The sequence below is a fragment of the Cyprinus carpio genome, chromosome B3 (genome assembly GCF_018340385.1).
Source record: "Cyprinus carpio isolate SPL01 chromosome B3, ASM1834038v1, whole genome shotgun sequence".
Lineage (NCBI taxonomy): Eukaryota > Metazoa > Chordata > Actinopteri > Cypriniformes > Cyprinidae > Cyprinus > Cyprinus carpio.
The window spans coordinates 24,208,301-24,221,694 of record NC_056599.1 but is presented as its reverse complement, the minus strand read 5'-3'; the positions used below and the strand labels follow the sequence as shown (position 1 = coordinate 24,221,694).

The 13,394-nt window shown below is 34.3% G+C and overlaps 1 protein-coding gene across 2 annotated transcripts; it reads left to right on the top strand.

Annotated features, from left to right (window-relative positions):
• The first annotated feature begins 271 nt into the window (after positions 1 to 271).
• Positions 272 to 12,992, top strand: grap2a (GRB2 related adaptor protein 2a). 2 transcript variants are annotated; one of them, XM_042720357.1, is made up of 9 exons: positions 272 to 424; positions 5,449 to 5,515; positions 5,855 to 5,974; positions 6,886 to 6,977; positions 7,393 to 7,512; positions 8,419 to 8,602; positions 8,948 to 9,052; positions 9,586 to 9,684; positions 12,232 to 12,992. In XM_042720357.1, exons 3-9 carry the CDS (start codon positions 5,897 to 5,899, stop codon positions 12,406 to 12,408), a joined length of 855 nt encoding a protein of 284 aa, XP_042576291.1. In that variant the 5' UTR covers positions 272 to 424; positions 5,449 to 5,515; positions 5,855 to 5,896; the 3' UTR covers positions 12,409 to 12,992. The 2 variants fall into 2 exon arrangements, with proteins under 2 accessions (XP_042576291.1, XP_042576290.1); XM_042720356.1 differs by having other exon boundaries at positions 5,449 to 5,523.
• The last annotated feature ends 402 nt before the right edge of the window (positions 12,993 to 13,394 follow it).

The window sequence follows — 13,394 nt, the reverse complement described above, 5'->3', positions numbered from 1 at the left end:
ATATCTAGACATCAAAAATATATTACAAAACGTAATGCTTTGTTTAAAACGCCTTGTAGTCATTTAGCTAAGGTGGTAGGCTACCAAAATAAAATTAAATAAGTGAAAAAATAACTCAAACAATTTAAATAATTTACAATAAATATCAACAAATTTTATTTATTTTTTTTAAATATCAACACCACTGAAAGTGACTGAATATTTCGCATTGTGATAGCCGCTAGATACAGTGCTATCACACTGCCTTTTTCAAGGGGCGGAGACAGAGGTTCCGCTCGTTCTTGTGAATGCATAGTGTGCCAAGAAGGACATGCAGGTAGTGGACTAGCAGTTGAGCAGCCTACTTGGTGATTTGAGACGGTGACTTCTTCTGCAGGTGCTTTGTCTTTTCCTCGTTGCCGGTCAGTGAAACAGCGAGACAACGGTAAAGTAATTTGCATTGCCTGTAGTTTTATTTAAAAGTTGCACCGATCAAAATAGATGTGTGAAGTTACAGTTGCAACCCACTGCGAGAGCGCTTCCAGCCTGATGCTCGCTTGAACTTTTCGCTTCTGGTCTTGAAGCTTAGTGCATATGTTTCTCATGATACTAAACTGTTGATTTTAAGACATGTGAAAGACTGTTGATTTAGAGACGGGTATAAATGCGTTAAATTAGTTTCGCAGACAAGTGTGCGCACGTATTGTATGAAATTAACAATAAAAAAAAATCCAACACATTAAAAAAAAAAATAATTATAATAATAAATAGCTCAAATATAGCTAAGAAATAAATAGCTCAAATATAGCTAAGATGTAAAATACAGTATTATTCTAGCAGAAATGCCTATTAGCTACTGTTATGTGGAAAAGAGTAATATTAAAGAAGTGGGTCTATACAGCCTACATATAGGCTACATATATATAAACATACAGTTAAACCAAAATATATTCAGACACCTACAACATTTCTCACATTATATCACAGTTTATTCAATATAGTTTACTGTGTCAGAACAAATTCATCTTGATAATGTCAGATAACTTTGATAGAAATGTATGTAATGGATTACAATCAAGCTAAAATTATTTAGCTGTTAAATTTAAATACGCAATTAGATAATACCAATTTAGGTCAACCAATTATCAAGCAATGCTTAATTTGAATCAGTCTGTGGTGTAAAAAGGTTGCATTAGCGATTAAAGTAAAAACACTTAAGCAAAACATGGGCAGGTAAAGGAGTGATTATTTTTTGAGCCCAAATTTAACTGGTTTTCCACTGTATGAAGAATTTTTGGGTATAATATGTCACAGTTCACTTTATTTTGCTATCCTCACTTACATAAATGAACTAGTGTCCTGCACCAAATAATAAAAAGACAAAAAAAAAATCCCTTTTCTTTTGGTTTGACTGTATACATACAGTACATACTCAAACACACACACACACACACGCACAGGAAAGGAAGAACTCATAGAATATATAGCCTACAACAGAAGCCCTTTTCCACTGCAGTTTCTATTTCCCATATTTCTACCAATATACATTTATTGTAATATCAACTCATAAATTACATTAAAAAGTGTGCAAATTATTTCATTTTGTTTAACTTGTATATACTCTGTGTCCAGCAGTAAATCAGCGCAGTCCTCCCCAAAGCATATATTACTAAGGTATGAAAACACTGGGCCTCGGCATAAAAGGACATAACACAAAGAGACCATGTATCAAGGGAGTGAGACTAAAGCTCAGTGTTTATTCATAAAACAACTTCCCCTGTCACAGCAGTCAAAGCAGCTTTCAGTCTTTAAATGGCTTTTTTGTTTTTCTGTCTTTCTTGCTTCTAATGCCTGTATTGATCTAGTCATGTTTGCAAGAACCCTGAGGCCTGTGTTTCAAGTTTAAGGGAAAACAGGAGATCAGTTTTCATCAGGTAATGGCAAAATGTAGTTTTTATTTGCCTTTAGGTGTGTTCATTTCTTCACGTGGTTTTAGTTTTGTTATCTTGATAATTACAGATTATTACACATACTGTTTGCAGAATATGATATGGAGTGCAGATCTGAGAAGGGCGGATGAACTGTGACAGGTTCAACAGTACTGAGAGTGTTAAGGATTATTTAATCATTTTTAATTACGAATGAAGATATCAGTGCAAAAAAAAAAAAAAAAAAAAAACTGTGCAAATTTGAATTTCTCTATTAATTTAAATTAATTTCAGAATTTCTTAGTATCTGTTTCATACCTCTTTTGCTTTAATGATAGCAGCATGAATTAAACCCGATGATCATGATTTGAGAACAATCCAAAGAGAATATTGAGCTTTGATAGAAGGGAAAAGAGTCACATGATCAATCTCACAAATCTCCTTTTTTGATTAATGACCTCGAAATAGTGTAGAGTCTTGAATATGTCATACTCGTTTTACATCATAATGTTTTTGTTTTTGTGAGTTTAAATTAGATTTTGAATATCTTATTTCAACGTGGACTTTTGGACACTGTATAAAAAAAGTTTTTGTTGGACTTTTTGATAAACTTTGAAATATTAACTAACTTTAGTTAATTGAAGTATCTATATGCAAAGAAACGATCTAATTTGGTCTAATGTATTCTGTGTCTCTTTTTCTCATTCATTATATTCTATCTCTTTCTCTTTCATAGTCAAAATAAGTCGGTTTAATTCACAACACCAAAACAGAACAGCTCTCCTCTTCACAAACTTCACTAATTGTGCATCATTGAAAAGAGAGCAGACTGTGTTTCTGTAACACTTACAGTCAGGGAATAAATTATGTTTAAATTTTTCAGTTATCATATTTGGCTCAATTTGCACTTCATTTCATGTGAAGCTGTTGCTTTCTGAACATGCATCATCGGGTCTCCTCTGTCCCCGTCTGCGGTACGGCAGGAGCTCAGTTTAGGCAAAGATAACTGAGCACTGTGGAACTGACAGAGTACATTAACATGACTGACAGATCAGCTCTCACATCTAATCGCCGCTCATCTGAGAAATGGTTTTTCACAAGGCCGGAGGGGAGAGGGAGGGATCAGATGACTTCAAATCCATGTCTCCGAGTGTGGCTCAGTGTAATCTAGAGGTGACAAATTGAAATAGATGACGTTGTAAGCTATATCAGAGTAGGACATTGCAAACCAGTACATGGATGGGCTAACAGCATGCAATGTAAGGTTAAAAACATTACATTAGATTTAACTGATTTTTCATAAAGGTTTTGTTTCGCTTTTATTTTTAATGTTTCTTTATGGAATTTGAAATTGCTGGATAAAAAAATAAAAAAATATAAAAAATAATAAAAATTACTCATGCATAAAAATAACTTGGTACTTGCATAATACTTGAGCTTACAACAGTTGAACATAAACAGTTACCAAAAAAAAAAAAGATTTGTCCAAAACTTCAGAAGTTTTGGAATGTTCCAGACGGCACTAGAATATTACATGATGTTACAAAAACCTCTAGAATTTTTCCATCCTTGCAAAAGCAAAATACCTTAAAAATCATGTAAAAATAGTACAAATTAGTAGTTTTTTCCCCAAGAGGCAAGATTAGATGCATGTGCATTTCTTTGAAAGAATGGACAGTATTTTAAGCAGAAAGCGTACATCAGCTCGTTTACTGTCGGTACAGTCGCGGAGCTAAAACACCTTTGTGAACTATGAGACAATATCACAAGCACTGATGCAAATGTGAAATCATTAAAAGCTATAATATGCTTGAGAGAATAAAGTTCTTAATGCCTGTATTTACAGGTAAGAAAGAGGAAGATGCCGCACAATGCTAGCTGCAGATCATTATCATTACCAGTTCTATAAGAAAATAACCTACATATTAGGAGGAATCTAATTGTCCATGGTCTTTTGTGATAAAAGAGCCTGATCCTGATGTATTGAATGAAAACATTTAGAAAAAAAAAAAATTCTCTTTATGAAAGAGATAAACGTATCAGCACAACAAACGCCTGGGTTGTTGAGCTCATGTATGAAATGGGTGTTTTTTTTAAAGCGCAGAAGTGAAAATAGACTGTTTAATTTGAAGTTTCGAAGAGGGGAGTGGAAAAACATATCGAAAAATAAAGTGCAATGAACTACTACACTCTTAGAGAAAAAGGTACAAAACTGTCACCAGGTACTAATTAAGTACTAAAATGTACCATTTAGGGCTAAATAAGATACAAAAATGTAATATTTTATTTTTGCTTACAAGACTTCAGAAGGCAAAAAATGTGTGATATGTCCCCTTGAAATTTTGAATGAAATGTCCCCTGCTGTTCACAGAGGTCCATGTAGGAATAATGTGTATTGTAGTGATGTGTTTTAAGTCAGATCTTAGGATTTTATAAAGATGTTAAGATCTTCATAATGTGATCCATAAGAAGTTTTAACGTGTATATAGTTGTCTACAGTATGTCCTACAGTCTTGCTTATGGTTGGGTTCTTTGTAAGACTCCATGTAATTTGTCCTTTTGATATTTTGGTACCTTTTTGTGTTGCTCTGGTCTTAACAAGTGAACACCTTTGTTAAATAAGAAGCAATTTTTAATATATTTTATATTTAAACATGAGGGGATAGTTCACCAAAAGTCAGCCTATTCACACTATGTTCTTCATACAATGAAAATGAATGATGACTGGGGCTGTCGAGTTTCAAAAATGACAACAACAACAAAAAAAAGTTACCAGAACAATAATCCATATTACTTGTGAGAGAGCTACTACAGCAGATTAGATGGTTATTAGTGAATAATGGTTTTAAATTTGGCCTCACAAAGTAAGTGTATGACTTAGATAGGAGACTTGATGAACATGTGTTCAACTAAGGGTTAAAAGTTGATAAAGGGGTAAAGGTTTGTGTTTATTTCTGCAAAATTCCTCTTCTAGGGAGCCAAAGCCACATTTCTTGTTTACCCACGTGTTTTCTCTTGTACAGTCACCATCTCAAATGGAGGATGGGCAAGGACATGCATCATACTGTTGTAATTAAATATAATTTAATCTGCATTTCCTCCTCTGCTGTTTGTGCAGCTCTCCTTCCTCCTTATCCTGCTGGAAATTATTCTGATTACCAGCATCCCTTCCTTTCCTCTGCGCTCTGAAAAGCCCAATTCAGAGGAGAACAGAGAGGACCTTTAAACTTCTCAACCAATCCGGTTAAAATGATCATAAACCAGCTTGCTTAAAAACATTGTCTTAAACCATAACTCCCTTGCACCCATTGCAAAGATAACGGGGGAGTTTTGTGTTAATAATGAAAAGAATTAAAGGGTTAGTTCTCTGCAAGAAAAACTTTAAAAGCCTAAAAAAATCTGTAAAGAATGACTTAAATGTGTGTCTGTTTGCCACTCAGAAGGTATGGTTTGACAATAGGGCACATTCATGTAGGCTTCATCTGTGGTCTTTCATTCATTTTAGTTTGTTAATTTTCCCCTGTCTCTGTTTTTTCTTTAGATGGAGCTGTGATGGCCTCTTGAAACCAGTTAAACAAGTGTCTCAACATCCTCAGATCACAGACATTGTATTACAGTAAGTAGTGACCTCTTCGTTCACAATTATAGGTTAATACAATCATTTATTTCTTTATTTTTTCCCCCACTGAAACCTTTCTCTGTGAGTGGTCAAAACTTGAAACATGAAAAGTACTTTAATGAAGTCACACTTTTGCATTGCAAAAAAACTGCAACTAGCCAGCTAACCACAGCCGCACGCTTCTGCTTAGCTAGAACATCAGCAGGAGTTTGACCTCTCTGGTCTTTCACAAGCCTGATGTTAACACATTTGCTCTACATTTTCTTCATTTTATTACCCTGGTTTCTCCAACCTGTAATCTTTCTGTGTCTCCTCCCATTTGTGAAAGCGTGTAGACCCTCTCCTTCGTTCAGCCTCTCAGTATTTCACCATGGAGGCCAGAGGAAAGTATGACTTCAATGGCAAAGAAGAAGATGAGCTCAGCTTCCGGAAAGGAGACATTCTAAAAGTGAGCGATAGAGTACTCTAATGCACAAACACTTACATAGATTGCAGAGTTGTGAAGCCCTCAAACTAAAGGCTTTCAAAGACCCCTCATAGCACAATTTGCATTGACCTCTACATGAAAAGGGTTACAGATGCTAGTAAAAAATGGAACAGTGTACAGAGGAAACAGTAAAACAAGTATTTATAAGACATGTCCAGTTATATTTCTTGGAAACATCACAGAAATAAAAAAAATACTTGCTGAACATGTGTTTATACAGTTCTAGCAATGCTCCATGACTGAAAAGAAAATGAGGCATTCAAATTGTCTTCATAAAGTTTGAGAGGTTTTTAAACACAAATGTAGGTGCAAATTTGGACCAATCAAACCAGTGGGGTGAAATTTGCGCTATATATACTATGGATAGTAATTTAAAAAATAAACAAATAAAACTGTTGAATCCTTTTCAAAAATTCAAATAAAAATAGATTTAATAATACTTAATAATAATAATTGTATGAAATTCATGCTTGCATACCATAAAATATTGAAATTGTAAGATAAGAAGTCCTAATTATTAGTTAGTCAAAATTTCAACATAAAAGTCCAAATTATGACAAAAGTCATTTTAATGTGATAATTATGACTATGATAACTTATGAGCTTATCTCATAATTTCAGCTTTTTAAGTCATAACTGACTTTTTATCTAATTATTTTGACACATCATAATTAAAACTTTTAATGTCATAATTATGTTTTTTTTTTTTGTCATAATTTAGACCTTTTTTTCAAAATTGTTTTTAAGTCATAATTAGATTTTTTTATGTTACAATTAGCCTATGACTTTTTAATCACATAATTATGATTTACCATTTATGAGGGCTTAAGAAATGGGCTTATATTCATTTGAACAAATATCGCTCTAAACAGATCCTGGGAACTCAAGACGACTGGTTCAAGGCAGAGCTACATGGTCATGAGGGCTTCATACCTAAAAACTATGTTGACATGCAAACGCCGAGGTGAGCTTATGCTTGGGTTATTAATGTTTGCTTTTAACCACATGCAAAAAAACATATGAGCATGTACACTCTTAAAAATAAAGGTTCTTTATTGGCATCAATGGTTCTATTAAGAACCTTGAACATCCATGGAACCTTTGAAGTGCAGAAAGGTTCTTTATAGTCGAAAAAGGTTCTTTAGAATTTTAAAATGTTTTTCAATATGGTTCTTTTAGGAACTGTTTACTGAAAGTTTCTTTTGGGAACCAAAAATTCTTCTATGGCATCACTGTAAAAACACCCTTTTGGAACGCCTATTTTTAAGAGTGTAGTAGTTAATATCGTGACTTATTGTGAAATAGATAAAGAGAGAGTGAGAGAGAGTAAAAGACCTAAATTAACACAAAAGAATATTTGGATTCCAAATTTTCAACAGCTGGTTCAAAGAGAATGCCGGCCGTGGCTCGGCTGAGGAGATGCTCATGTCCCGAGAGGTGGGTGCTTTCCTGATCCGTGGCAGCCAGAGTTCCCCTGGAGACTTCTCCATCTCAGTCAGGTAACAAAAAAAATGAGGAGAGAATAGTATTAGTCGATTTATGTTAGGATTGCAGATTTTGATTTTCTCTGTGTGTTTGCTTAAAGGCATAGTTTGCCCAAATTTAAAACTCTATCATTATTTACCCACCATCATGTCCTTCCGAACCTGTATGACTTTCTTAGTTTTGTGCAACATTTTTCGTCAATATAATGGAAGTCAGTGGTCATATTCTTCAATATTCTTCAAAATATTTTCTTTTGTGTTCTGCAGAAGAAAAAAAAAATCTAAAAACAAAAAATTGAGATAAGGTCACAGTCCTGTTAGCTTAGTGTTAGAATTTCATCTAGTGCATGAAGGTCACCCTTAAAATGCTGTGCATCTGTAATCCCACAAATTGTCCTGTCAGTCTTTTTTAAGCCATGAGGATGAAAGATCCTCATAGACTAGAGCCTCACACCTGAGCCTTCTCGACCACACACACTGAATCTGGCCTATGGAAGCACTCCATCAATAATGCATCAATAACATCCATCTTATTACAGCGGTCAGACAGTCCATTTGTTTCAGTCATCCTCTCATAAATCACCTGTACAGTAGGTCCAAACTGAGAGAGAGAGAGAGAGAGAGAGAGAGAGAGAGAGAGAGAGAGAGAGAGAGAGAGAGAGAGAGAGAGAGAGAGAGAGAGAGAGGGTTCCCTCTAGTGCAGAAAGTGGATTGTGCAGCTTTTGTTAATGGCAGTTTATTAAAAATTGCCAGACCTTAATACATTCTGAGGGCTGGTAATCAAACTCAAATAAGTGAGAAGCTTCTGCTAAATGACTGCATAGCTTTTTATAAATGAGAAGTCTGTCATATAAATAAGTGTGAACAGTTAGGTTTCATTATTCTCACTTTCATTTATTTCTGTCTCATATGTCTGCTCAGACACGAGTACGATGTACAGCATTTTAAAGTTATGAAGGATAAATCGTTCCAGTACTACCTGTGGACGGAGAAGTTTACCTCTCTAAACAAGCTTGTGGAGTTCTACAAGACCACCTCCATATCCAAGCAGAGGGAGATCTTCCTTAGGGACGGAAGTGGGAATGAGCCACGAGCACCTCCACCTGTAAATAATCTCTAGATTTAAATCAATAAATACAGTTTGCTGTTAATCTTCTAGGTTACTGTTTATACTTAACCTCCATGAAGGCACACTTAATCATTAATCTTTCTTTTTAATGTTTTTGAACTCCTTTACCTGCTGATTTCTCTTGTTTTTCGAGGGACAGTTGATGTAAGAAAATCAAAAAGTAAGACATGTGATGGAGATTTGAATTTCAAATTTAAGATTTTAGCAATACACTATGAGCCGATTCTGTCAAACATGGCTTTTGAATGTGAATGAATCTGAGAGTATGTGTACAAGAGATAAATAATATTAATAAGGTCATTAAATCATCTTCATTTTCAGTTAAGGAGTCAACCAGAAGTTCGGCCTTCCCCAGGTGGTGGTTATGGCGGTCCCCCAACCTCATCGCAACACCGCAACGCGACAGATCAAACTCACAACCAGAAGGTACGAGCATGCCAGCAGTCAAACTGAAACCCTTCTGTGCACACATTAAAAACTGAAAAACCTTGTTGAATTATTGAAAAGTTTTCATTCATATTGAAGTACATTAACTGCTGTTCCAATCAACCAACCAACTGTTCCTACAGTCTTGGAAAAACTGATTATTAAAACACATGAAAACGAATTATTTTAAATATAAAGTATGTACTGCAATTTTGGGCAAATTATAAATATAAAATAATATAAAATACATATGCAAAAGCCTCTAAGTGCCATCTGAAATTTTCATCTAAAATGAGCGTTTTTATCAGGCTCCTATATTTATGTTAATTTATTTCACTTGGCATAGAACAGGACCTATACATTACCATTAAAGTAAAATTAGTGAACCTAAACATAGGAACCTGATAAAAATGCTAATTTTAGAAGAAAATTTCAGATGGCACTTAGAGGTTTTTGCATCTGAACTCTTCATATGTAATTGTTTAACAAGAAGAAGGAACTTATTGATAAATAAACCTGTGCTCTTTTATCAGGGTAAGAGAGGAAGTCTTGAGGAGAAAGCTAACACTCTGGGACACCAAGGGAGGAACAGCCCAGTCCCTCGGCGAACCTCTGAAACTTTGCCTGCTCCGGTACGACACAGACATTCTCATGGGCTGTAAAGAGTTTCACACTAGACTTTATTTGTGACCCTGGAGCACAAAACCAGTCTTAAGTCTCTGGGGTATATTTGTAGCAATAAACAAAAATACAAATTATCCTACAAAATTTATAAAAATTCTAATTTTAAAAATAATTATTACATTAAGTAAAGATCATGTTCCATGAAGATATTTTGTAATTTTCCTACCATAAATATATCAAAACTTAATTTTTGATTACTAATATGTAGGGCTGTCAACTTTAGTCGTTTAATTGACTAATCGGTCGATGCCATCTTGGTCGACTGACATTCTCATTGGTCGACCAGTTGCATAAATATATTTTTTTTTCACCAATAAAGAAATTTTCATTGATTTACTCCTTGATATTTATTACTTTATTAGCAGTTATATATTACTGTATTCTAAATATAATTAGCCTATTTTTTATCCCAAACTTTAAATGCTTTAATTTAGGCTATTTTTAACAGCGCCACAGTTTAGCGCACCCCGTGAACACTCGGGAAGCGCACCTGTGGCTGGCTGCACTGCTGCTTCGCGCTCAGTAAGGAATATAGGTAGTTTTGCTGTATTCATTCAGTTAGAACACTACTTGTTTTGGCTTTAGTCGACAAAATGTCCAAGAAATCTAAACCTTTTGTCTGGCTGCATTTTTCAAAAAAAGACGACAAGACTGTGGAGTGCAAGCTATGCGGCCTAAAGCTAACTTACCATAGCTCAACGACCAATATGACCTATCACCTAAAAGCGGTAAGCCAGATATAAATGTGTCAGACAGCTTGCTATGTCTAATGTCGAAAAGTTTATATACTTTTTGTAGCGTGTGGTGTGGTCAGGTGCACGATTGTGACTGTCACTATAGACCTAGGACAGAGCTCCTCACTTTGCAGTTAAAAAAATCACTTAATTTTCAAAGAAGTTATGATGTATTAGAGTTTTATGTATTATGATGTTTTTTCGTTGTTGTTGTTTTTATAAATGCTCTATGACAATTGTTTAATAAATGTTAAATCAAAAATGCAAAACATCGCGTCTTTTTTTTTTTTAGTCGACTGATCGTTGCGCAAGACAGGACTTTGGTCGACTAAGAATTTATTTGGTTGACTACAGCCCTACTAATATGCATTGCTAAGAACTTAATTTGGACAACTTTAAAGGCGATTTTCTCAATATTTAGATTTTTTTTTTTGCACCCTCAGATTCCAGATTCCAGATAGTTACCATTGACACTGATGTATAAATCTCAATTTCAAAAAATTTACACTAAAGGTGATGTGTGTACTGTGTAATATTTTGCAATTTTAAGGTTTTGTGGTCCAGGGTCACATTTAAGTCTGAACTTTTTTTTAAAGGTGATGTGTGTACTGTGTAATATTTTGCAATTTTAAAATACTTTACTATCCTATCTTATTGTGTGTTCAAGTCACGTTGGAAAAGTTGATCGCACACGAGCACCATCACAAAGTCATAATTATGAATGAGAAACTCTTGAGTTGAGGACGTGTCAGTGAGAAAAATCTAAGTTGCATCTACAAAATACGATTGTATATAAATAAAATTGTATATAAATACAAATACAATAGAATATATAACAATTCAGTTTTCAGCAACTTCATAAATTGAATAAAAACAGAAAAAAGCAAAAACATACTGATGCACAATCTTTATTCATAATGCACAATCTTTATTCTTTATTCACAATCTTTATAGTTGTAGAGTTTTATAAAAAAAAAATCTTGCTCCAACCAAAGTGACTTGAATGCACCTGACATCATAATTATGACTTGCCAACTCATATATGTGACCCTGTAGCACAAAACCAGTCTTAAGTCACACGGGTACATTGTCTTAAGTTTTTTTTTAATGCCAAAAATCATTACGGGTAAAGATCATGTTCCATGAAGATTTGTGTAGCACTAGCCAAAAATACACTGTTATGGGCATCAAAAAACTTTATTTTTTTTTTTTTTTTTTTTTTACCCTCAGATTCCAGATTTTCATATAGTTGTATCTCAACCAAATATTGTCCTATCATAACAAAGTTTATTTATTCAGCTTTCAGATGATGTGTAAATCTTAATTTAAAAAATTTGTCCCTTATGACTGGTTTTGTGGTCCAGGGTCACAAATATGAGCATCAAACGAGGACTTGAATGAACCAACCAATGGCATGAGTTTGGGGGCAGGACTATCTGTTTGTCAGGCCAATAGAATGTATGAGGTGTTTGACAAACATGTTTGCAATACTCTTCCATAACTCACATAAAAATTACAAACCACACAAATAAAACACCTAAACTTTAAATAACAAAAATTAAAAATTTATTTAACAATATTTATTAGTAGTTTATCCATATACATAAGTAAAATTAGTAAAATGCAGATTTTACTTTCATATCCTCAGTATTACAAAATGATTTAGAAACCAGCCATTTAGGAACATAAAGGAACAAAGTTCAGAAGGATATTAGTAACTTTTATTATACTGACACTCCATTGGGTGTGTGTGTGTTTTAGAGGTCAACCATACAGGTGAGAGCAATATATGACTTCACAGCAGAGGAAGATGACGAGTTGGGCTTCAGTTCCGGTGAAATCATTGAAGTACTGGACCGTTCTGATGCGTCGTGGTGGAAAGGTCGTTTGCGCGGCAGGACTGGTCTGTTCCCTGCCAATTACACAGAACCGATCTGAAGTCTTCTGATTGCTCAGAGGTGTGGAATCACTATGCTAAGAGTCAAATCCATCATTCGCTTACCAAATGCCTGTCAATAATGTACGGACTGGTCGATTATTTTCAAATTATTTTTATAAAACTGGTTGCAGAACTGTTGCGGAGAAGTGAGAAAAAGACTCATGAAGCTCTTTGTTGCTTCTCTTTTACATATACATAATCTTTTTTTATACAGTGCATATTTTTTTATGGTACGAAGAAAGAACTATACAATTTCTCTTATGTGTCAAATTCTCTTAATGGCTAGACATTTCCCTTATAGGAATCACTGAATTATACAGTACATAGCCCTTACAGTGACCCCTCAGTTCATGTTTATATTTTAAGATCTTCAGTAGGACACACTAACACATGATACAGTGTTACAGTAAGCAAAGTGTTTATGTTACTGTACCAATTTTTGTAAAAGGAAGAGACTTTTTAACATATGTGATTTGTCAAAATAGGCACAGACAGAAGAGGTATGATTATTGTTTTGTTATACAAGATGGAAAATACAGATGGCAAATAACAGCGGACTTGAATAAATCTTTCTGCTTTCAAATATAAGTCAAGTGATATTTTCAAAGAGATAGTTCGGCCTAATTCTGTCATCATTTATTCACTGTCATGTTGTTTCAAACCTGTAGGACTTTATTTCTATTTGCCGTGTTCCACGGAGGTAATAAAGTTACAGGTAAATGATAACAGAATATCAATGAAAATTAACCATTGATTTATTGTAGTAAAAGTGTAGAAACCATGGTTTTCTTGTGCATTGATTAACATTTGTATAACCACAGTTTTACTACAAATGCCATGGTTAAACTATAGTGTAGCAAAGCGTACTCGGTTACTAATGTAACCTCGGTTCCCTGAGATACAGGAACGAGTGAAGTATCGATAGGTAATCATGGAACTATAATAATCATGATTTTTTTGGGTAGTGAAAGCATGGTTAATTTTC